Source organism: Trichoplusia ni, chromosome 12 (genome assembly GCF_003590095.1).
Source record: "Trichoplusia ni isolate ovarian cell line Hi5 chromosome 12, tn1, whole genome shotgun sequence".
Taxonomy (NCBI): domain Eukaryota; kingdom Metazoa; phylum Arthropoda; class Insecta; order Lepidoptera; family Noctuidae; genus Trichoplusia; species Trichoplusia ni.
In genome coordinates, this window is record NC_039489.1 from 2349185 (window position 1) to 2376591 (window position 27407).

Sequence of the window (27407 nt, forward strand, 5' to 3'; positions counted from 1 at the left end):
AAGCATATACTTAGGGCATATAAAATATGACACTACGGATGTAGACGTTTACGCCTCAAAACGTACTGTCATATATCTACAAAAATACATAACCTATGTGACGGAACGCCTTATGACGTTCACGTCTATATCCGTTCTGTCATATCATGTGTTATTATAATAGTTGCGCTGTGACGCTACGCCTATGGGCAATGTATGAAAAATAGTACTGTCTCAGCAACCATAACATGTGAGAGAGTACTGTCCGTCAACGTGTTAAAAAATAGTTTGCTAATTCATCTCTTATACCATTTGCTGCTGTCAATTCATCATTTTGAGGTTGAAGCAAGTGAAATTCATCACAAATTATCGCCAATTTATCACTTAGGCGAAGACCGTCCCGATCGGCCACAGAATTGTGAAGAACACAACAGGCTTTTATAATGGCAGTTGCAAAATTATGGGACACGTTTATTGGTCTGTGACAGTGTTCCTAACTTAGGGGTTTTCCCCCCAAATTTAGGGGGTAAATTAGTGGAATGGGATTTTTTTAGGGGTTTTATATGTTTAGGGGTATTTTTAGGGTTTTTCTGAATATATAATATTCTGAATATAGTAGAACTATCCAATGCAATAATCAATTAAATTTATTTTTTCACCTAGCGAATGACTTAGGACTGGGTGACATCTAGTGTAATTATATTTTCTTACTCTGCAATATTTACCTACTCTGTGGGTAAATGAAATGGTATAAAATATGAGCACCTTTTCATTACTAATTAAAAAATCCTAACTAACACTTATTATATTATTTTGATTGAATATTATTTTTTAGGGGGATTTTCAAATAATTGACGCAGTTTTAGGGGGTTTTGACTTAGAGTTAGGGGTAAATATTTCTGAGAGTTGGTAACACTGGTCTGTGAAATGGTCAATGGCGAAGTAATAATAGCAGCAACACACGTCTTTTTCGATCCATTGTTTATTGTAGACTGTCGTCAACTGGGAAAGCCAAGCCAAGCCTGTTGCGGTGCCGTAAGAATATTGCGACGCCGCACTGCTCGTGTGGCCGCCGGTACGGTGCGGAGTAAGGGTCCGTTCACATAGACCGGCTCGGAGAGGAGAGCAGATTCTTATCACGATGAAAACAGAGTTTTTAGTATGTGTATTAAGGTTTATTTTTTTATGTGCACAGCTTTTGTCATTAAGAATGCTTGAAGGCGCTTGGTGTGAAATAATAAGAGGAGCTGACCGGCTCCGATCGCGTACTTTTTCTCAATCGTGCAGCCGTTTGGCTCCGATTGCATGCTCTTTAATGCTCGCGCAGCCGATCGGTTCCGATCGCGTGCTCTTTCTCGCTCGCGCAGCCGATCGGCTCCGATTGCGTGTTCTTTCTCGCTCGCGCAGCCGATCGGTTCCGATTGCGTGCCCGTCGCACCACGCCGACTGCCATTTTGCTTTCAACAAGCAAGCGACAGCCGGCTTTCGCGCCCCTATTGTATTTCTATCGTGTCTCGAATCACTTGTGTTCGAAGTTTTCAAACGGAACAGTTGTGTGCACTTGTAGGAAAACATGACTGACGAAAAATTAATAATACTAGTGTCAAAATATGAGTGTTTATTTGACATAACCAAGCCATCGTATAGCGATCGGGTAATGAAAGAAAATGCGTGGGAGGAAATAAGCAAATGTGTGGGGTTAAGTGGTAAGTACCTACTAAGATTTTATTGTTTTACACCTATCTCCAGATATTCGAACGAATTCTAAAGAAAGGGCTTCTTAATTTGCCGTGACTTGTTAAATTCAAAGTCAAAACAGGAATAACATGAGTTTAAATGTACCCTCACTTTACTCGTAAAAATCGTTTGAGTATCTGAACGTTACAATATACCTACTCAAGAAGTAGCGAACAATTTTTATTAAATATAACTTAAGAAACTCGAGTGGCCACTTGATCTTGCCAATCTAAAGCACCACTTGCTGAAAAATAATCCTTAAATTTATTCCTTATGGTTATACCTGCGTCGATATTAGAACTATTTTCATCATTATTGTCTGTTATCGCTGTTAATAAATTCATATTGCTGTGAAGAACATTCTCTTGTCCTGGTGATGGCGTCCGATTTTCTATTAAAAAATTATGTAAACATGTAGTTGCTAATATAATTAAGTCAGAGTACTTCGGTTGGATTTTCATTCGTTTTTGATAAATCTCAAATCTTTGAGTTAGCATTCCAAATGCACATTCTACGACTTTTCTTGCTCTGCTTAAACGCAGATTAAATACTTTTTTTGATAAGTCTGTTCTTGTTTGTTCTCTCGGATACGGCCGCAATATGTTTGTTACGGACGCCGAGTTGATTTAACTCAAGCATAGTATGTAAATATTACACTAGATAGCGCTGCCGGTGAACAAATTGTAAATCGGGCTTCACCGGCAACAAGGACTACTTTTACTAGATATAAAATTGATTAAGTTGTTTTAAAACCTTATTGAAAGTAGGATAACTATAAATTGTATAGATTAAGTAACGAGAGTTTGCATACGGCACGAATTTTAGAAGTCAGAATGAATCCGGCTCTCTGATTGGTTGCCGGGGCCGTATGGAAATTCAAGCGTCCTGATTGGCCGTTGTCGCCTATAAAAGGAGGCCTCAGAGCGGTCAAGGACAGTCACTCGCAAGAGTAGCTCAAGAACAATCACTCGCAAGAGTAGCTCAAGGACAGACGCTCGCATTAGTAACTCATGGTAGCCTCTATCGAGCAGTCTTTCACAGAAGTCGACGATCGTCGTTCCCTGTGAATAGACCTCAAGGCAGTCGCTCGCGTTAGTCGCTCGCGTTAGTCGCTCATGGTAGCCTCTATCGAGCAGTCGTTCACAGACGTCGACGATCAGTCGTTTCCTGTGAATGGACCCCAATCACTCGAAACTTGTGCAATAAATGTATACTGGATAACGTATGAGTTTCATTGAAGACGAATAAGAACAAGAAAGAAAACCGAAACAGAAACCTTCAAAATATACAGTCCACTAGCTCCACAACAATGTTATTGCTCAAAGGGAATGCTTCATCTCCTATGAAAACATGTGGTAAGCTTTCAGTGGTATTCGGTAGAGGTTTATTTGGGGGCAGCTTTAACTTACTAGTGTTCAGTTTTTTTCCAAATTTTGAATTTTGTAAAATTCCACCGTCGCTATTTTTACCATACGATCCGACATCAACAATAAAAAAGTTGTATTTCGCGTCTACCACAGCTAGTAACACTGTACTGAAAATTTTTTTATAATTATAGTATAAGCTTCCACTATTATCTGGTGCCTGTATACTGACGTGCTTTCCGTCTATAGCGCCCAAACAGTTAGGAAAATTCCAAATATTAAAGAAATCACGAGAGACCTTGTCCCACATTTCTTCATCTGGTATCTGCATAACTAAGGGCATCAAAACATTACAAATTGCTCTGATTGTCTCATGAATTATTGAATGAACTGTAGAAATTCCCATTCGGAAATTAAATGACAAGTTTTTGAAACTGCAACCAGTAATGAGGAATCTGTAAAAACAAACAAAAAATCGAAATATAACATTGCCGCGCCAAAACGAAGTATAAATTAAAGAAAGTCCACTGACTGCATGCTCATTTACCCGATGAACTAAAGGAGGGTGATGTTTTTAATTTATTTATTTCTATTCTTTCCAGTTAGGCAGTGCATGGATCGTTGGAAGAAACTGCGAGATAACTTCAGAAAAGCTTATCATAACCGAAAAGGGAAGAGTGGCGATGGTGCGACATCATCCAAATTAATAAAATTTGAAAAAGAACTTTCTTTTATAATACCGTTTTTTCGTAATCGGAACCAAATATCTAATGTTACATTATCATCGGATGAATCGGAACCTGGCACACCACTACCACCAGCATCGACATCATCTAAACGTTCTGACCATTCCGAAGTTGAATCGCTTGCAAGTACTTCCGACTCGAAAAAGAGAACACGCTTAAACAAAGATGTTGCTATGGTTTTTGAAGAATATCTTGAAGAAAAAAAAAATACTAAACCCTTTGACAAGGCATTACGCAATTTTTTTTGTCTATGTCAGATACATTGGAAACGTTTCCAAAAGAAGTTCAAGCACGAATTAAAAAGCGCGTTTTTGACATTGTTAACGAAGCTGAATTGAGTCTGTATGAAAATAGTGCAGATTTGAATTATTCTTTGCCAATAAATTCTCCGCCATCCTCTAATCCATCTACTTACCATCAGTTATCAAACGAAACCTATATTTGTCAAAACTATCCAGATCAGACTACTTACGATTACAGTACAAACACACAAAATAATTAATAAACACAGACAATCAAAATAATGAAAGTCAAATCTGCACTATTTAATTACATTCAGCCATTCAATTAGGTGTAATCTTTAACTTTAACCATTTAATTTTAAGCAATGTTTAGTTTAATAACTGTTTCTTTTACTGTCTCATATTTGATATTTCAATCAATCAGGACAATAACGGCAACATACGTTAACAAAGCTTCGGCTGTGATCTTGTGACCTGAATTAGATGATTATTATAAATGATTGTTTTTTATTTACTTACCTTAAAGTTACCGTTAACCTTTCTTCGGCTGGAATGGTGCAACGATAATTTGTAGTCTTTTTTGTTATATGTACTCTTAACAAATCTGTCAATTTTAAAAATTGCCAATATTCCATACGATAATACTCATAAAATTTAAGGCTGTCATTATTCAATTCCTCGAAAATGGTGTGAAACTCCCCATGGATTAATCGATTCTTGCAAATATTTTTTGCCCATATTTGTCTTCGCTTGCGCTTTCGTTTGTTTTGTTCAGCTTCAAACAATCTTGCTAGCAAATATATTTCTTCATCGGAGCTATCTAAATCCATGTTCCGAAAAGCACACGTTAACACCGAAAACAAAACTTGAACTGCGTGGAATACTGGTACTGCCTTTGCAGTGTATCCACCCGGCTCCGAGCGCATCCGACCGGCTGCGAGCACATCCGATCGGGTCCGAGCGCATCCGCTTTCAGGCCGATTCTAGCCGGTCTATGTGGAATAGTTGACGATTCCGCTCCGACCAACTCCAAGCGTATACGATCCGGTCTGTGTGAAAAGAAAAATGCGCGCCGATGCTCTCCGAGCCGGTCTGTGTGAACAGATCCTACAGTAATGGGTGCACCCAGTACTTTCTTTTCTGTTTCTTTTTCTTAATACGCCTTAACGCAAACAGAAGTAGAACACGCGCAGTGCGGTCAATGTCTCACTAGAAACTGAACTGACGGTTAGCGTCTTGTCGTACGATGTCGTATCCGATGAAATTTTTGCGTTGCGACATCGCATCGCATAGCTGTGCAATGTTGTTTTTGCGATGCGACGCCGCAACGCACTGTTGTGGCCTGTGTGAAATTACAGTGGCAGCGGGGCGGGCAGCGGGAGCGGGTGGCGGGTAACGCAAACACATAGTTTTTGACTAAGGTGCACCAAGTGCGGGTGGGTGGGTGAGCGGAAAACGCAGCGGGACAAGCGGGCGTCCCGAGCGGAGCGGTGGACGCAAGTCAGTTTGCGTTTTCCGCTCGATCTGTTCGGACATGCCGCTGACGACTGAAGATTTAATAAGTGCCGTAATGGCTCGGCCACCTCTGTGGAATTCTAGTGATTCAGATCATTCGAATCGACAAGTAATTAAAAAACTATGGGAAGAAATAAAAATAATAAGTGGAGATTCTGATGGTAAGTAACTTTTATTTGTTATTTTAATTGTTATTATTAATAAAGTAATCAGTAAAGTCACTTCGTACTGCTCTGGCCCTCACTGAAGAGCTATTGTTTTGTCTAGAACTTGATGCCGTGTTTGTTGAAGATATTTGATTAATTAAATGAATATGGCGTTCGGCGTAAACATATTTACTCATAGTGATATTATGAAGCAAACAAGCAGTTTTTATTATTAGACGTGCATGTTTTACATTTGTTTCTATGGATTTATTGAGAATTCGCCATTTGGCACGCAAAATTCCGAATGCACATTCAATGCACTTTCTGGCCCTTGATACCCTCTTGTTAAATACTTCTTTGTTGTGGTCGAGATTTCTTGAGGATATGGACGCATGAGGTATTCTTTTAATGGGTAAGCTTCATCGCCAATCAAGACAAAGGGTAGCTGCTTGTTGGTGTCTGGAAGAGCTTGAGGAGGTGGCATATTGAACCTGTTATTTTCTAGTTGTTTATTTAATCTTGAGTAGTGAAACGTACCACCATCACTCTGTTTGCCTCGACCACCAACTTCAACTACAATGAACTTTTTATCAGCATCAGCAACTGCTTGAAGCACTAAAGTATCTGAATACTTTAGTGCTTCAAGCAGTTGCTGATGCTGAAAAGAGAAAAGAAACCTAAGCATTCGGGATCTGAATCCCGAATGCTTAGGTTTCTTTATAGCGACAGTGCTTTCCGTCCACTGACCCGATGCAGTTCGGAAATTGCCATTTTTCATTATAGTCATTTGCTATTTTCTTCAATTGTTCCATTGTAGGTTGAGGCATGTGTATATGTACTAACTGATCCCAGATTGCGTCACATGTAGCGTATATGATTTTGGCAACAGTAGTTGCTCCTAATCGGAAGGAAAAAGCTAGTGCTTTGAATGACATTCCCGTAGACAAGTACCTGCAAATAAATAGTACAGTAAGGTACAACTTACAAGTAAAAGCTGGCGACATATTTACCTACCCAAAAATAAAAAGCGTTGCCAGCTATTTACCTATTGTAACTTGTAGTTTAGAGAAACTGGCTCTAGGCGCAAATGACATTCAATTTTTTTATTTAATATTTTTTTACAGCTAAAATATTGAAGAGAAAATGGAAGAACATAAAGGACCATTACAGAAAGGAACTTAAGAAAATTCCACCAACTCGATCAGGAGATGCAGCTAATGATTTCGTATCTAGTTGGAAACATTTCCGTCAAATGTCTTTCATGAGAGATCAAATTCAGCCTAGCCGAAGTGAATCTAATATCACTACTGAACTAACAAGTGACAGTGATGTAAACGACGATACGCAAGACTCTTTTAGAAGTGTCGCATCACCGTTATCGAGCATAGCAGTATCTTCACGAGCACACTCTCCGGCTCCACCTTCAGTTGCATCAACTTCAAGTCGAGGAAAAAGGAAGAAGTCAGCTAATGAACTGCGCGCTGAATTCTTGGCAATAGAAAAACAGCGACTTTTACTACTTCAGAACAAAGAAAGTACACCCAGTATCACGCAAGAAGTACCAAAGTCAGATGATTATCATTATCTGATGAGCTTACTTCCACAACTGGAACAGTTTAAAGGGATTCAAAAGTTACGAGTCAGAAACAAAATAAATTCCATTATTAAGGCCGAGCTGCAACAAGAAAGTTTGCCAGATCCATATATGACACAATATGGTTATCATAGTGCACCGCAAGATAATTTGAATAATTACTAATTCTTTTTTATTTCTAACATTGTTGATTCTTATTAAAAGTTTAACTATTCTACTTCTTTTATTCATTAATATACCTACATATAAATTATCTTCATGATTTCGCAGCCTTTCGTATAAGGTATAAAACTCTCCATGTCTAAATCGATCACTATTGATGTCGTGGCGACTGCTTTTAGAAAAAAAAAGGTCCCACTTCAAATAAGCACTAGGTTCCAAATAATCTGACATTATTATTATTTTCAATACTGCTCGAGGTAGATACGTCTGGACCGCTCAATCGCCCCGCTGTAACTGTGTTCATCCACGAAAATGTGCGTTTCCGCTTAACCCGCCACCCGCTCCCGCTGCCCGCCCCGCTGCCACTGTAATTTCACACTTAGCGGGTTGGCGGGTTTGGGTCGCCGACACCGAGCCGCCGGGCTGTGTCGGCGGGTTTGGTGTGTAGACTCCTTAAAATGTGGCGGCTTCCAGACACCGGTAGCTGTCGCTCGCTTCTAGAAATGTGGCGGTAGTGCGCGACAGACACCGATGGCTGTGGTCGGTGGCCCATTTGCGCCGAGCCTAGATTAAGCTGTACCAAAAAGCAAATCCAGGCGGCCTAGTTATTACAAGAATGACGCGGATATTTTAAAGATTTGATGGAGTTAGCGCTCTTACGCACTAGCGGCCAACCGCGGGGGCGGCTAACCGCGCGGCTAGCCGCTTTTCCAGTTTAATATGCAACCGCTTATGATTGTACGCACTAAACCGCCACAAAATTTCAACCGCGGCGGTTGAATGGAGTGCCGCGGCCCGCTTCGCGGCTAGCCGCCATCTTGTGTATACGCACTGGCGGTTAGTTTGCGGCGAGCCGCCGGTGAAGTATGCACGTGTTTTCAGTTGCGCAGCCATGAACTTCGACACAGAGAAATTCATTGTTGAAATTCAACAACGAGAAGCTATTTCAGTTTATAAGAATAGAGATTTAAAACGGAAACAATGGGAAGAATTAGTAGATATTTTTGGAAAAGAGGAGATGACAACAGAGGCAAAAAAAATCTTGGTAAGTATTTCTTATTATTATTACATATATTTTAACGAAACTAAACATACTTTAAACATCTTAGAACATAATAATACGTCTATTTTCAGTTAAATCATATTTCTTTGCCATTCTAATTTCCCATCAGTCATAAAATATTCGGCAAACAATTCTCTGTATCTCAACGCAGTTTTATTGTTCCTTCTTAATCCTTCCTGTGTTACATTTTCTGGCAAAGGGCAACTGAGTGAGTCGTCGAAACAATAGCCATCTCGGTCTCTTACAAAATTATGTAAGACACAAGTAGCTTTTATGATATCTTTTGCTAGAGCGAATTGAACATTTAGAGGTCTATGAAATATACGCCACTTGTTTGCATAAATTCCAAAACTGCATTCTACATATCTTCTTGCTCTAGAAAGCCTGTAATTGAACGTTCTTTTGGTTTCATCCAAATCTTTTTTTGCGTATGGGCGCATTAAATTCGTAGATAACGCAAGTGCCTCGTCGCCTACAAAAACGTATGGGATACATGTCTCGCTGCTTTGTGAAATCGGTTGTGGCTCTGGAATATCCAATTGGTTTTTTTGAATTTTTTCATAGAAAACCGAATTTTGAAATATTGACGAGTCACTGAATTTACCAAAAGCTCCAATACCAACCATAACAAATTTATAATTACTGTCGCATATTGCTAATAAAACCAAAGAGAAAAAACTTTTATAATTAAAACACATCGAGCCACTGTTATTAGGTGCAATGCATCGTATGTGCTTGCCGTCAACAGCACCTAAGCAGTTAGGAAAAATTGCTCTTTGAAAAAAATCATTGGCAATTTTTTTCCAAGCGTCTTTGTTTGGTTCAGGCAAACAAATATCTTTCAGACAAAATTAAACTGCAAAACAAACTTCTCGTACGATTTCTGCTACAGTGCTTACTCCAATTTTGAATGTATAATGTAGTTCCGTGAATGTACAACCTGTTGCAAAATATCTGGAACAAACATTTTATTATTATTACATGTTTTATTGAATTCAATGTACCTATGTATATTCTTTATTGCACATGTCACACGAATTACAACAAATCTATTACTTTATGACTAAATCATTAACTTGTTTGTTGTATTGTTCTAGGAAAAGAATTACAAAAGAAATGGAAGAACATTAGGGATAATTTCGTGAAAGCTCTAAAGGATAATGTTACCACGAGTGGGTCAGCGGCTAAGAAAAAGACTCAATACATATTTTACAATAGTTTAATGTTTTTGAAGGACACAGTATCTATCAATGAAACTGATTCAAGCATGCAAAGGCAAGAAAATGAAAGAAATGAAACAGAAGACGTAGCTGACCCAGTCGTAGTACCACCGCCAAAACGAAAAAAAAAGAAAAACAATGAAGATGATATAGGAGTTGAATTGATTAACGTCTTAAATAAGAATGATGAGTTGAAAAAGGCGGAAGAAGATGAAGATAGACTTTTCTTTTTGTCGTTGGTTAGTGAAATAAAAAAAGTGCCTGAATATATACGCCTACGTACAAAATCTCAAATGCAAGTCATTACTGAAGCCCAAACGCCTGGATACAGCTACTGTAACTCTACTTGGGATTACGTACGACCATTTAACTACAACCAAGGGCCATCCCAAGGATATCAGACACCATCATTTGCTAGAAATAATAACCCACCACCATCGCCCTCAGTTCAACCTACACACCGTGGAACATGTAATCAAGAACAATCTGTAACCTCTCCTGAATCAACATATTCACAGATATCTCAAGAATCTGATTATCTAGATCTTTTTAATGATAATAATAATTCTCAGTAATAGTTATAGTTTACTACTTTTTTTATTCAATTACTCGTATGAACCCACATTGCGTATGAAATCACATATAGTAATAAGCACTTCGCTTTTGTTTACAGTCTATCACAGATCGTCAAGAACAAGTCAATGACTCACCTGTTTTGCCCTCAACATCTCACACTACTCAAGAAACACCTGACAACAATTGGGCCTCGACATCTGCATCAGCATCAACATCCCGCCGTGACCTCCGTCGAAGACAAACGGAGCCGTCCTACCAGTGGACTTCAGTACCACACGTGCCTGCATTAACTAGCTTTGATGAGTTTACGTCAGGTCTCCATTTAGAAGTAACAGAAAATATTACTGAATTCGATATATTTCAATTTTTTTTAGATTTAGACTTTATGTCGTTCATTGTAGATATGACAGATTTATTTCACTCACGCTTTGTACTAAACGTAGACCTTCGTATGCATTCTCGCCTACAACGGTGGCACGATGTATCCATTCCAGAATTGTACATATTTTTTGCTTTATTAATGTTAATGACTCGAAATCGACATTTGACTTTAGAAGAGTACTGGAGTACGGATGTGTTGTTATCATCGCCGATTTTTTCCAAACTAATGCCTAGAAATCGCTTTTGCACAATTCTAAGCATGCTACATTTTTCTCGGCATAGTGAAGAGACTAACGTATTATCAAAAGTCGACACTTGCATTAATCACGCTAGGGAAAAGTATAAAAAGCTTATGACACCCTATAAAAATCTGTGCATAGACGAGAGCATCGTTCCCTTCAAGGGGCGATTATCAATAAGGCAATATTTGCCAAAGAAAAGGAATCGTTTTGGAATAAAGTTATTTGTAATGTGTGATGTACAAACCGGCATTATCATAAATTTTATTGTTTACTGTGGCGCAGCTACTGAAATAATAGATCCTTGTAATTTAGGTGTCGGAGGCGCTGTTGTTTCAACTTTAATTAGGGATTTTTTCGGTTCAAACCGTCATTTATATGTTGACAACTGGTACACTAGCCCGGTATTGTTGGATTACCTGCACAGGAATAATATATACGCGTGTGGTACTGTAAAAAAAAACAGAGTCGGTATGCCACGCTTTAATAATACTACACTCGGCGTCAAAAAAATCGCACCTCCTTGAAAATAACATTCAAAGCGTTATTAAACCTTAACACGCGCATGTACCCCCACCAATATTGATGTCATTTGAAAGCCAAATAAATAAACTTATAAAAAAACACCATTTCATTTAATTAAAAAAAAGTTTGATACCACAAATGTAACTTGATAAAAAAAGGCAAATTTTGCTCCTCAGCGGGGCCACAACTTGCGCTACCTTTAGTGGGTATAAAAGGGTTAATACAGGTTCAATTGGGGTCATTCGCTATCCAACCGTTGAAGAGGACACACGAGAAGATCGTTCACAAAAAAAAAACGCCTTGAAGATGGATACTACTGCTGATGAAGCCGCTCAAGTGATTGCACTACTGCAATCAGGGATGCGACAGTGTGATGTCGCTCGGCAACTGAACTTGAGCCGTTTTTTCGGTTCGAAGAGTATACCAGCGGTTCCTAGAGACCGGTGGCCATGTCCGGAGGCATGGGTCTGGTAGACGTCGCTGCACCTCGGAGAGAGACGACCGATTCATCGTATCGACATCTTTAAGAAATCGGTTTTCTAATGCTGTTGAGTTGCAACAACAGCTCCGGGCAGCTCGCAGGTGCTCGCGGGCAAGGATCGTTGACTGCTCACCGGTATATCACAGAGATCCTGGAAGAGCATGTGGTTCCCTATGCCGGTTTTATTGGCGAGGGGTTCACATTAATGCACGATAACGCTCGCGCTCACACTGCATTAATTGTGCGCGATTACCTTCAAGAGGTTGGGATCTCTGTCATGCAGTGGCCAGCGAGAAGTCCAGATCTGAACCCGATAGAGCACCTCTGGGACCATTTGAAACGCAAGGTTCGGTCTCGTGATCCCGCTCCTACGACTCTCCAGGAACTTGAAGAGGCCGTTATTGAGGAATGGGCTAGTATCCCTCAAGAAGAGCTCCTAAAATTGGTGAGATCCATGAGGGAGCGTATGGAAGCCGTCATCCGGGCACGGGGGGGTAACACTAGGTTTTAGGTTAGTTTTAAGAAACTTTTTGTGTATTTTTTTGTATGATTAATCTGTTTTTAATTTTTGCTTAGTTAAGAATTTTTATTGTTTTGTAAACTTTATTGTTTTTTGCATTGTTTTAATAAAAAATTATGAAGCCACAAGCAGTTTTGGACTATTCCAAAAATATGGGAAGCGTTGATACGGCTGACATGTTACTGTCTTCAATACAGTGCATAAGAAAAACCATAAAATGGTATAAAAAGTTGTTTCTCCACATAATTGATATGCACGTATTAAATCCTTTTTTCTGTTATAAGGAATTAAATAACATGCCAAATTTACATTTTGCAAAATTTCATCTGTCTCTTATTCGCCAAATTATAGAAAATTTTCATAGTCACAATACACTACCTCAGTCCATAAGCAGTAGTCATAACCCACTTCGTATACTGTCGAAAAATAACAATGATCACATGCCGACCCTTATGGGCAAATACCGACGTTGTAGACAATGCGCAGTTATAAAAAAAAGAAAAGAAACAAAGTACGCTTGTAAAATATGCAAGGTCTATTTGTGTGCTGCGCCATGTTTTGAAAAATATCACTGTTAATTTAAATAATTTCATATGATTTTTTTATTTATAAATGACAATTTTTTCAATACTTTTTTATATTTTCATTTTAAGTTTGTAGGTATGAATTATTGTGAATCGGACCATCATTGGGTTAAGAAGGTTGTTTTGAAGATTCTAATGTTATAATCATATAAAGGCATACGTGTTACGATCGCGAATCATATTTTGGTTAATATATATCCTAACACTGACCGGCAAATTACAAAAAAACAAAGAAAATTTGAATTTCGCGGGCTACCCTGACGTTATCACCTTAAGTGTTTTGATTACCTGTGACTAGTTTCGACGCTGAGGTCGTGCTGGCACAAAACAGTATCCATAGAGATTAGCACTCACTACTGATGCTTTATTTTTTTAAATAATATTATTAGTAATTCCGAGAATAACACAATTAAAAGACTGATTATTTACTTGTATTTTTTTTTTTCGTTTACTAACTAGTTTAATTTCAGATTCAGGAAAATCTTAATTGAATGAAACTTATTGCATACTAGCTTACATCTGCAGCAGATCCTTTCCATAAATTTTATTATGTAGTGATTTCATTCGTTCATTATATTTTTTTCATTTTGGTTGGCAACACTAAAAAAGATAGAATACTAGAAAAGTTTTGATCATAGAGTAATCATAGGTAGGTAGTTGCCGTAATTACAAGTTACGACAAGTTAAAAAGTTTGTTAAGTTTATAAAAGTGTTAATTATGTCTTCTCCAGAGGATATAGCTGGACCTTCCTCACCAAGCATAATAAGTGACCTAAGTCGCAAAAGGAAGGCATCTTCAAATGAAGAAACGACAAAGAAAACTATAAAAATACAAGTTTCTGCAGAAGATATAACGAGTGCAAACACTTATCAACGGAGCGTATGGGACGCAAATGAATTAAGGTGTGACGTTTCTAATTTACCTCCGTTGGATTTTGCCCAACCAGGACCTAGCGACCCACGAAATGCGGCGTTCGCAAGACTGGTCGCTTTTGAATTGGATCGAATGCCAGAAGAAAAACGGTCAGTCACATATGTCAATATACTAAACGTAATAAGAAAAGTAAGACAGCAAAAGGACTTGGATGACATAAGTTTGCCAAGTTTCGAAGAATCCGACTAATAATTATATGTAAAATGATTAAATTGTTTTAAATAATAAAATATTATTATTTTTTATGTACCACAATATCACATGATCACATCCCTACTCGCATGCGAGAAAGTTGTCAAAAGTCGTGCCAGCCACGCCAGAGACGTGTCTTCACGTCGGCGGATGACGTCACGAACCAGATTAGTGATGTACCTTATTATTGATTTATTCGTTTGTAGTTCTAATGTTTGCTTTTAGGTTGCTTAGAACTTAGTAACTGCTGTTTAATGATAGTATGATACCGGGTAAATAGGGTCAAGTTAAATAAAAGACCGGGTCGTGGGGCTCTTGGGACCGGGACCGCGGTCCCGAATTCCACCTATCAATTAAATACTTATTTTTTAGTAGTATTTGTGGACCGCATAAAAAAAAAGAAGTTAAAGTACAGTTCACAAAACAATTCTTTAATAAAGTTACAAAATAAGTATGTACTTTCATAATTATTTAATAGGACAGAAAAAGACAAGTGTGCATAATAATATTTGCAGGCAGGTAGTGCTATCTCTCTCCCACACATCTAGTCTATCTCGCTTCATAGTAAAGCATCACGGGTTGCTATTTGACCAATCACACCCCTTTGTCAAGGTTAACGAGTTCTAATAACAGGAATGCTTATCTAAATGAGCAGTCTTCGCGATGCATCTTTAAGTGTGAAGTGTGACAAACGAGTACTTAGTGTAAGTGCTCGCAGTGTTTTAATAAAAAAAGGTAAGTGTATGTCATTTCTTTTTAATTTAGAAATAAATAATTTTCTGGGGGTGTGCATTAAGTGACCTCTAAATATAAATAAGTATATACATATTATTATTACATATATATTTATCAATTTGTAAAAGTCATGTACCTTATTACTAAAGCTCACTCAGTGCACAGTATCTGTTGAAAATGTATTGAATTCGTTACGTAAACAATTAAACATATTGAGATTTTACCACTGTAACAGTGTTTAATATATTTATTACCTTTTAAATAATTATAAATGCGAACATAAAAATATAATGTAGATTATTAATATGTTTTTGTATATTTTAGTTATCCACACCTTCAATATGGATGAAAATCAGCCATCGACATCGAAAGATTATTATCATACAAACGTCTCTTTCAAAATCAAAGATCAAATTTTGTTTAGAAACGATTATGAATATTTACGTAAGAGAACAAACAAAGATGGATCAGATTTATGGAGGTGTCGAAAAAAGAATATTTGCAACGCCACTATAAAAATATTAAACGAATCAATTGTCCACGAAAGTGACAACCACACTCACCCTCCAAAAAATATATCAGAGCTTACAATAGAATCTGAGATGAAGCTATGTTTAAAAAATATACAGCAGAATGTTACAACACCAGTGTCAACTATTTTTGAAGAGACTATGGACAGAATAAAAGACGCAGGATTGGATCTCGTCACACCAATTCCATTATTTGAAAACCGCAAGAAAACATTATATAAGAAAAGAAATACGGCATTGGGAGTCAAAAAGATAGAGTTTCAAAAAGCAGTGGATATCGATATTCCTAAAAGATATGAAAATTTATTATTTGCGGATTATAAACACAAAAATAAAAGAATTTTGATTTTTTGCAATGAAGAGATGTTGAAGTACCTATCCGAATCTAGCCACTTTTTCATTGATGGCACTTTTAAGCTGTGTCAGAAAAATTTTTATCAGCTGTACACAATGCATGCAGATATTGGAAGTAACAATTCTTTTGTCAATGTAGTTCCAATACTATACATACTTTTACCGGACAAAACCCGTGCAACTTACGAAATTCTTTTTTCATTGATCAAGGCTCGTATACCTCAGTGGAACCCATCGAAAATAAGTATGGATTTTGAAGTATCCGCTATATTAGCACTGCGAAGCATTATCCCAGGTGTGAAGATACTAGGTTGTCTTTTCCATTTCACACGATGTTTATGGCGAAAAGCGAAGCAGTTGGGTGTAACCAAATCTAAACTTGGAAAAGTACATGTAAAGTTGTGTTCAGCACTTGCACATCTCCCGCAACATTTAACCAGTGAAGGATGGCTTTACATCATGGAAGATTGTCCGAGAACCAGTGAAATAACATCATTTAATGACTATTTCGTCAACACGTGGCTAGAAAACGATATTTTTTCAACTTTATGGTGTAGTTATGGCGAAGATCACGTAACTAATAATATTGTCGAAGCTTGGAATAACCACGTAAAAAAATTTTTAAAACCAAAACCAAATATTGTGCAATTTTTGGAGGGTATTAGAAAAGACAGTATCTTTTACTGGAAAAAACTTCAAACTTCCACAAATATTTCCAAAAGATCTCCGGAAAGTAAAACGATTAAAGAAAAGATCATACTGACATTACAGGAATTGTTTAATCACCAGATAAGTGTTGGTCATTGTCTTGAAAAATTAAGATTTTAAAGCTAATAAGTAACACAATTATTGTCAATACTTATGAGACTGATGCAAAGTTATTTTATACTATCGAAATGTTTATTATTAAGTTCGAGGCTGTTGATTATATTCAAATAATTATTAGCATGTATGCGAGACTGATTTTATACATATTAATAGGTAGCGGTTTTATGTTGTTGTTTATTATGCTGTTGATTATTTTTAAGTTAAGACAATTGTCATTATTTTATTAGAGCAAAGATTTAAAAGACTGCTTCCGGGTGCTAACTAAGGCTGTAAAGTTAATTATTATTTTGAACGTTAAATTTAGGTAAGAGGTTGTTACGTGCAATTGCGTGGATAAAAACATAAATGTTTTTTAATTAAATTGATGTATTTAATTTTAAAACATATTATGTTTCTATAATTATATAATTACAGTTCTTAATGAGTACCTACATATTTTTTTATTCGAATAGAAAGCTGTGATTTTAGAAATAAAAGACAATTTATCATTTAATAAAAATAGTTTTATTTATACTAATTCAAAATTATTTGGTTGACCGTACTTTCGTAAGACTTACTTTACTTTTTTATTTGTGGTCCCAAGATACTACTCTAAAATAATTATTGTATCTATAGGTGGAATATGGGACCGCGGTCCCGGTCCCTAGAGCCCCACGACCCAAAAGACCAATGCAACGAATAATATTTATTTAAAAAATATAGAACGAAAAGCACGGATTCATTGGTTATCGATAACTTTTCGTTAAGATGTTGGAATCACTATTTTTTTGTAGGTTTTTGTACTGAATTTGTGGCTTGGCGTAGAAGGGGCGCCGATGTGTTAACGCTCTGGCGTTCAAAAGGTTAAAAAAAATATTAGTAAGGTAAGGTAGGTACCTACCTAAAGTATGATTAGATTAGATCATATTAAAAGTAAATAAAAAAATAATTAAAAATGTTGTTTGACTTACCTGTATGTATTCCTTTAAAACCTCATTGAGAGCCTCGCACACTTCTGGTACGATAATAGATATCACTTGGTCTGACAACTTGAACACATTTCCAAGACTTTTATAACTGCTACCAGTTGCCAAAAATCTTAACGTTACCGCAAGTCTTTCCGTCACACTTACAGATTTTCTAAATGTAGTGTCTCGTTTGCCTATTTTTGCCCCAATTAAATTTTGTAGATATTCAAATTCGGAACTGTTCATTCTTATAAAATCTTTTAAGCAACCGTCAATACCCAAATCCTTGAGATAGTCTGTGGCACTATATTTTCCTCTAGCTTTTAGCGTTTGGCGCATCCAATAAGAGCGCTTTTTCTTCTTTTTTTAAACAGAAAATAAAAGCTATTCCAATGAGCAAATCTTCTTCCATTTTCGTGTAGACGTCCTCGGCCCTCAGAAGGCGAAACCAAACTGCGAGCCAATACTAGATGTTATAAAATGTTTAAACATTTTTCATCAATGTAGGAGCACTTATAACATGTAACAGTTTCTAACAAAGTGCAACAATTGTTAACATTTGTTAGTAAATGTAAAACGGCAATGTGGGAGCACCATTTCTAGTAAAGGATGAATCCAGTATCTTTTTTTATTTTTCTTTTCATTTCGATTCAGATTTGTTTATAGATGAAATTCAAAAACGACCAGCGATCTGGGATATGGAAAGTCCCGATTATAAGAATAAAGTGATTGAAAAACGTAATTGGGAGGAGCTTGTAGAAATATTTTGTGACGCTGGAGATAGTTTAGAGAAAAATAAACTGTTGGGTGAGTGATTATTTTATTGAATTCTTGTTTACAATAACGTGTTAGGAAAGTACTTATATCATATTGTCTTGCCAGTGAAGTTTTCCCTCGTTTACAAAATAACGGGCAAATTTGTCTTTAGCAGTCCTAGCAGTCAAACTGCCGCGTGGTATATCTTCTGGACTTATAGATTGTAAAGGTGAATGATAAAGTGTATCTTCAAATCTATAACCGTCGCGTGTACGCACGTAATTATGTGGTACGGTGCATGCTTTGATGATATTTTCCGCGAACTCAATATTTACATCTATAGGTCTATGGAATATTCGCCATTTGTTGCTCAATATTCCGAAAGTGCATTCGATGTAGCGCCTTGCTCTCGATAATCGGTAATTGAAAACTCTTTTTGTGTGTGTGAGTTGTTTTCCACTGTAAGGGCGCATCACGTTTGACATGATTGCAAAGGCTTCATCGCCTACAAACACGTGAGGCAATGGTGTTCTATCGATATTTGATATTGGCTTCGGGTTGGGAATATTTAATTTACCATCCATCATTCTTTTATAAAATTCGGAGTGTTGAAAAATCGCTGAATCACTGCTTTTACCATAATATCCGATATCAACGTATATAAAACAATAATTTGCGTCACACACTGCTAGCAAGACCGAAGAGAAATAAACTTTATAATTAAAATAAAGCGAGCCTGTATATTCCGGTTGTATTATTTCAATGTGCTTCCCATCAATTGCGCCGATACAGTTTAGGAAGTTGGCGTATTTCATAAATCCTTTTTCTACGTCTTTCCATTTTTCGGTAGTCATTTCAGGCATGCACATAGATTTTAATTTTCTCCACAGCACTTTGCAAACTTGTTCCACTATCTGTATAATAGTCGATTTTCCAAGACGATATCCATAGTGTAATTCTGCGAACGAACAGCCTGTAGCCAAGTATCTGTCAAAAATAAAAATAGCATTATATTATTTCTTTTCAGGTTCTACACTAACAAGAAAATGGAAAAGTATTCGAGACAATTACATAAGGGAGTCTAAACGGCAAAAAAAATCTTCCATCTGGGTCTGGATCCTCCAAACATGTACCATATGTATACTTCGCAAAACTAAAATTTCTCGAGAGTTCCGTATTAAATAAGGATACAGAGAACAACTTTGAAACTCCTGCCGTAACAAATTCTGATTTAAACAATGCGGAAAATGAAGACTTAATACCACCTCCAAAAGAACAAACTGAAGGGACAAGGAAGAAACAAAAAATAAATGCAGTGGATAAACAAATTGTTGATATTTTAGAAAAAAGTTTGCACGCAAGACAACAGCTTCAAACAGCACAACTAACTAATGAAGATGATGATAAATTATTCTCTTTATCATTGTACACTGAGCTCAAGAAGGTACCTGAGAATCGACGGCTGTCAACAAAGATTGAATTGCTCAATGTAATTCAAAAAGCACAGAATCCAGCATTACCACAACAAACAAATCAGTACCAATATCAATACGCATATTCTACACCATCTTATTCCGGATACACTACTGCTAGGTCCTCAACACCATCACAACAGTGGTCTGCGACACCACCGGCACCGGCACCACCACCGCCAACGTCGACGTGGGTGCCGTCACCTTCAAGCCAAGATTCGGACAGTCTTCATTTATTTGAATAAATTTACTTACCTTAAGCCCCGGATACACTAGGGAACATTTTGTCCCGCAACATGACGCGCAACACAAAATATACGTGACGCTGCAACGTTGCATAGTGTCCCGCAACATGACCCACAACATTTTACGTGACGCGGGGCATGTTGCTTGCTCCCGCCTCGAGAGCGAGCGCACGTGTCCCGCGTCAGTGTTGCGCCATTTGTCACTGAGTGTAGTCGCGTACGCAACGTGCCTTTAAAATGTCTGTAGTGTGCGGAAATGATACCGTGCTTTTGCTTATAGAGCTTTACGAAAGTCGTGACTTGTTGTGGGATACTTCACACCGTGACTATCGAAATAAAATAAAGAAAAATGATGCATGGGAGGATATTGCCAAGGCGCTTAAATTGCCTAGAAAAGAAATAGAAACCAAAGTTCATACCCTGCCTTCGCAATTTGTCCGAGAAAGGAAGAAAGTGAAATCGTCAAAAACTACTGGTAGTGGACGAGAGGACGTGAAGTCCAGTGCATGGTTTGCGTACGATGCAATGAAATTTTTGCTAAAGGGAGCCACAACTTCTGGAAGCTTGGACACTTTGGACACAAACGTAAGTCATACTTTAGTTATTTTGTCATTTGTAATCAGTAATCACGGTCACATCACCTGCGACAAATTTAGCGCAAACGGGTTTATTTTTATTTATAATTTATTTATATTTATAATTTATTGTACGGACACACAAGGAAAGGAAAAGTGACAAATTAATACGTACCTATATTATTTACATAAACTAAGATTTGTACACACCTCACCCACAAAACTTCACTTCTAAAAGGATTGACGTTGTTCAGTAACATTAAAAGAAAAAATATCGTACAATACTAGTTTATTCATTTAAAAATTATTCTGCCAGGGAACACGTCCTTCTTCACTCATGAAATATTCAGCAAATTTGTTTCTTATTTCCATAGCAGATTCAGGGTAGCGTCTTCCCATAGCATTTAAATTCGACATATTAACACAGCCAGTTTCTCTGCGCCAAGATCCTTCTAAAATATCGTGATCCACATTTTCAGAATCAAAAGTCCCATGTGTGTTGTACAGTGATCTCGATTGACTATTTGGCCTTAAAAAATTATGGAGGTATACGCACGCCATTACAACAACTTCAGCATTAAAGGGTAGGATGGTTATGGGAGTTCGGAATATACGAAATACAACACCTAAGATACCAAACACATTTTCGACAATTCTTCTAGCTCTTGACAATCGATAGTTGAAAATGCGTCTTGTTGTACCATTTTTGCGTACTAATAATTAAGGATTCATGTCTAACAGATGTTTGATATAATACAATACGTGTTTTATACTTAGTATATTCGTATTATAATAATTGACTTAATATTTATATCATTATTTTTTCAGAGTCCACAAAGCCAAAACTCGATTTCGTCTCCGGATGAAGATGTCGTTCTACATTCTCAATCTACCGTTCCGGAATTTCAATCTCCTCATCAACTAGAATCGCAATCTACCATTGTTCAAGCAGAGCAACCCACAATCCCTGCACTAGGCTCGTCGAAAAAATATCGATACATCGATATATCGATATTATTTTTTCAATGTATCGATATTTTTGAGCGATATTTAATGTTTCGATGTATCGAGGTATCGATATAAAATTACAAGTATTGAAAAGGTATAAAAATCGATATTTTTTATAATTAAAAATCCTAAAAAAGAATACTTTTTTTATACTAACATTTTTAACAAATTACATTTTTTTTGTCTTTGGTCGACTCGATTTACTGCGTTTTAATTTGGTACTTAAGTTGGCAACTCTGTCTGTCAATTTTATTTCAGTGTCAGTGTCTGTGCTTCAACTATCCGTCTGTTATCGGTAATTCCGTATTATAACCTCAACGCGAGCGTATTTCTGCCTGCACTTGAGTTGATTATAGTTCTCAAACAATCTAACTAATTAAATCAATAATTAATTCACGTATGTGAACAAAATAATTCGAGCATTCCAGTCATGTCTAGTGTTGTATGGAACTTTTTCAAAAAAATAGACAGACAAAACTTTTCATGTAATGTGTGTGGGAAAATATATAAAACCAGTGGCAATACGACGAATTTATCTACACATCTTAAAAATAAGCATCACCATGCGTTTTTGCAACTTAAAAATAAAAGCTCAACGTCAAGTGAAGTGAATATTACACCAAGAACAAGAACTAGTTCACCTGTTTCGTCTACTAATTCAACTATTACCAATACTAATAAACCTGCTGAGATAGAAAATAACTTCATGGAATTGTCTGAAATTGCGATTTACGATGATACTGGTGTAAGTATTTTATTTGTGCAAGATCAAACGTAGCTTTAGAATCTAAATATCAATTGTTCATAACCAATAACCAGTCAACTAATAATGTGTAATTACTAAAAGTATCGATATCGATAAATTTAAATTTTGGTGTTTTCACTTAACCTTAATACTATTTATGACGACAAGTGTAATGTACAAAATATTCAATAATTTTTTTCAGACTGAATCCTCCAAAGATGGTCAGAGTAAAGGCTTGTGGAAACAGACTACACTCATAGATGTGTTTGAAAGAAGTTCAAGCTATGAAGGTATTTTTTTTGATATTAGATTACTGTATTGTTTACATTTTAGTTCTATGAGGATGTTCTAATTTTATTATTTTTCTCAATTTAGCAGGGGGTCATAAAACTAGCCAAATAAATCAAGCTTTGATCTACATGATTTGCAAAGACAACATGCCTCTATCTTGCGTAGAAAAATCAGGATTGAAAAGATTTATGAGCGTCATTTGTCCACGCTATAAAATTCCATCACGAACTACTGTAAGCGAACTATAATATTAAATTATTATCTTATCCTTTTTATTTTTAAATGTTATTTTATTATTCATTTCTCATTCCAGATAACTGGCCTCATGGAACAACGATACGCCACTACCAAAGCCATTTTAAAACAAAAATTAAGTGAGATAAATAATATTGCTTTAACAAGTGATATATTAACTCTTATTAACTCGACACGAAGTTTCATCGTAGTGACAGCACATTTTCTTAACACAGCTAATAACTGCACTCCTGAGCATGAGATGGTGACATTGACAGCACGAAGAATGTATCAGGTAAGTAAAGTATAAAATAAATGCATCAAATTATAAAAAATAAAATAAATAGTTAATTATAATAAATTTAATAAAGTGGACTAATATTGGTCTTCTTTCCTGCAGGCGCACACAGCTGATTATATAAAAGAATGCTTTGAAAATATTACCGACGAGTTTACAATAGAAAAGGATCGCATCTTATCAATTACCACTGATGGTGGTGCTAACATGGTTGCTGCAGTGAAGAAATTTTTGGAAGATGGAAAAAGAATTCCTTGCATGGCGCATTTGCTGAATTTAATAGTGGATGGCGCAACAAGAGATAATGCATCAGTTCTGCAAATTGCCAATCGTGTCAAAGCCATTGTTACATATTTTAAACAATCTGTGAACGCAATGGACGATTTGCGAGCAGAACAAGAGGGACAAAAGAAAGAGGGAGAAGTGTTAACACTTATACAATCAGTAAGCACAAGGTGGAATTCTTGTCTTGATATGTTGGAAAGATTCAACACATTATCAGCTATTGTGGCTAAGATTTTAGCAACTAGGCGGAATGCACCTGATATGATAACTTCTTCAGAGTTAAGTGTCATACGAGATCTGATAATATTGCTTACCCCATTTAAGCAAGCTACTGAAGAAATTAGCGGCGATCAGTACGTGACTTCTAGTTTGGCGATTCCCATTGCAAACTTACTTCAGAAAGGACTTGAAGAAGTAAAACCTTTCACCGAATTTGGCGTTGCTGTTCAGAAGAGTTTGCTAAACTTAGTTATTGCCAAACTAGAACCACTAGAGCGACATTTACATCTTGCTATAGCAACAATTTTAGACCCTCGCTTTAAGCGTATTCATTTTAATTCAGCACTAGCTGTTTCCACTGCAATAACCGCATTGTCAAAAGAAATACGTTTAGAACATAGACGTAGAGGACAACTTTCGCCTGAACTCAGACCCACAACCACTACCATAATTCCAAATTCAGAAAATTCTTCGCCGTCGTTGTGGTCCGGACATGAAAAAATTATGATAAATATTGCTGCAGCAGCCTCCAGTTTACTTTCAACCAGTGATGGTATGCCTAGCGAACTAAAGCAATATCTAGATCAGCCTATAATACCCAGAAAAGAGAATCCAATAAAATTCTGGTTTGACTGTCGTCATTTTACCCCAGTCCTTTCCGACATAGCCCTGAAGTATTTAATATCGCCTGCGTCCTCGGTTTCCTCAGAGAGAGTGGCATCCGCTGTAAATCTCGCAGTACCAAATAACAGAAGTCGGCTTACAGCCGAGCATATAAACCAAAGGGTTTCAGTATCAGATAAATATTGGTTTAATTAATAAATATTATAAATAATTAATATTTTTTATTGTTGTCCTTGATTTGAAAAAATTAAAAATGATGTCTATTGATTAGTATTTATCTAGTAATGTAAGATGATTGAAGTAGATTAGGCTAAATATTTTTTTTTCCTATCACACCGATATATCGATATATCGATATTTTTAAATAAAAATATCAATATCGATATTGATATATTCAAAAATTATCGATACAATATATATCGATACTTTATTGCATTTCCGACATCCCTACCCTGCACCAACACCTTCATCGTCGCGACCAACTCGGAAGAAGAGCCACCCCGATGAAGATAGATTGGAGGAGGCTTATGAAGTTCTGCATGCTGCTAAAAACAGAATGATGTCCCGAGATGAATTCGATGTTTATGGACAGTACGTAGGAACTGAGTTACGTGCATTAAATGACGAACACAGTGTAATTATGGCTTAATATTATATTAATAATATTTTATTAGATGCACGCTTAGGAAAATACCGTACAAGTTATAATAATCAAAGCCAGTCAGTTGTTCAACAGGGCTATAGCACTGCATCCAGTGATATTAGCCCCGAGCCTTCTGAAGAGCATATTATACAAAATATACTTGCAAATATGGATTCCTCGAGCACTAATAGCATTGATGGCACTAATACTAATTAATTTACGTTGATCGTTATATCCATCTCGTACTCTTTAAAATTTATTTTACTGAAGATTAAAATACAATTATAAATAAAATGTATGCGTTTTCTTCAACTTACCTTTACAAATATCTTCAACTTTTTTATCAGTTCTTTATAAACTTCTGGTACTATTTTACGTATTAGTTGATTTGACACTCGAAAAGTGTACGACAAAGAAGCATAAGAATCTCCAGTCGACAAGTACCTCAATGTAATGGCTAGTCTGATATGAGGACTAATAGCGTTCCGTAATATTGTATCCTGTTTGGCTATGGAAGGTGCGATCATTTGCAATAAAGTTTCAAAATCAGATGATGACATGCGAGTAAAATTCACAAACGATCCGTCAGACATTCGGAGATCACTTAGAATATTAACTCTTCTTTCTCGTTGTAATAAGAAATTCCGCATCCACCACCTTCTCTTTCTCTTACGTTTCAATACACTCGATATAATTACTATGTACGCAGCACTAATAGCCACAACCTCCTCGGGCAACATTTCTATAAACACTGAGAAGTGTGGTCGACAAAATGTTCCGCGACATGTATGTCGGCACATTCCACGTAGTTGTTGAGGAACATGTTCCGCAACATGTTGCTCCATTTGTCCCCTAGTGTATCCGTGGCTTTAAAAATATTCAACAAAGACAGTGTACTCAGTATATACCTATATCAAGAAACCAATGGGATCAAGGCCATCAAGGATATTTAAGTGGTACAGCATCCTCAAATGCGCAATCGTCAACATATGGACATTCTACAGCTGCTAGATCGGGCTATGCAATAAGTCGTCCACAGACGTCTTCTCATGATTTTGGACACGGTTCTGGTTTAGAGCCAATCCACTACCGACCCGAATCACAATTATCTGTACATAGTGTAAATGCGGAAAGTATCTCGGCAGATTCTCAAGTTTCTATTGAAGACGAATTCGATTTTAGTACCGCACTTGAGTAGCATTTTCAGCGTAGTGTATTTTTTGATTTACTTGTTCTTAAATTAATAGTTATTAAAATTCAATTACATGTAATAATTTTGTTTGTGTGCAATAAACAATTTTAAACTAAAATATGTCATTTAATTTTGTACCTACTTACCTCAGAGTTACAGCCAATCTTTCTGCGGGCGATATACTCTCTCGCATAAAAGTATCTTGATGTTTTAGTTCCTGGGATAATTTTTGGAGCAAGTTGTCGAATGTAGTTTTCTGCATTCTAAAATAATTGTAAAACTTGTCTTCATCTTCTCTCAATTGATTCTTGACAAGTGTATGAAACGCGCCATATTCCTCCCTTTTTACTAAAATCGGATGTATCCAAAACCTTACTTCCCTTTTTTTTTCTATTTTCTTTTTCCTATATATGTAATAAGCAACTATAATCTTTTTTTTCGTAAGAAAATTCATGACGCAGCACGTCCTACACAGCCCGAGTAAGGGCTCCCACACAAAACCGCGAATTCGCATCGCATCGCAAATATCTGCGAATTCGCACGAACGCATCGCAAGAATTTCCGATCTGCTTCGCATCGCACATTCCTGCGATGTTACGTCATCCTTGGTGACGCCATTTTAGTCCGCTCTCAGACAGCTTTAGAGAAAGACGCGCGGGGACTGCTCCGCCTTCTTTGTTTATAAAAAAATGGCGGAATATGATATAGATTTTTTAATATCTTTAATTGAGGAGCGTCCCGTCCTTTGGGACACAAGTGATGAACATTATAAAATAAATTTATTAAGCAAGATGCGTGGAAGAGCGTCTGTGAAAGTTTGTTTCCAAATTTCCAAGACAAAGAAAACAGTGAAAAAACAAAACTTGGTAAGTACTTTTAAAAATTTCTACAACAATTCAATCAATGCATATAAGTATGAATTAAATAGCGTGCCCGCATGTAAGAGGGCTTCCAGAATCTGTCGCGGTATTCGTGATGAGCATCGACTAATGTTGTGTTTCTGACCTATTTTAATTTTCTTTTATATGACATTAACAATTATTTTGTTTGCTTATAAAGTTGAATTATGTCTTTTTTTAAATAAATTACGTTTTAAAATTGTTATTACTCATTTCTGATGTTTGTCCTATGCCCATTATTTATCTTGAAGTACCTACTGTATATCTATTTAGAACTAAGCAAGTACTTCTATAATTTCATTTTTTTTTTAATTGCCACTTCAAGGC

General features: G+C 36.6%; 2 protein-coding genes across 3 annotated transcripts in view; one reads left to right on the forward strand and one right to left on the reverse strand.

The window, feature by feature from the left end:
• Positions 1–27407, reverse strand: part of LOC113499480 (DE-cadherin) — a 519450-nt gene that overhangs the window by 301521 nt on the left and 190522 nt on the right. The window lies entirely within an intron of this gene.
• Positions 17119–27398, forward strand: LOC113499481 (zinc finger BED domain-containing protein 1-like). Its single transcript, XM_026879986.1, has 5 exons — positions 17119–22395; positions 22598–22685; positions 22771–22919; positions 23000–23215; positions 23321–27398. The coding sequence occupies exons 1-5, from the start codon at positions 22081–22083 to the stop codon at positions 24539–24541; spliced, it is 1989 nt and encodes a 662-aa protein (XP_026735787.1). The 5' UTR covers positions 17119–22080; the 3' UTR covers positions 24542–27398.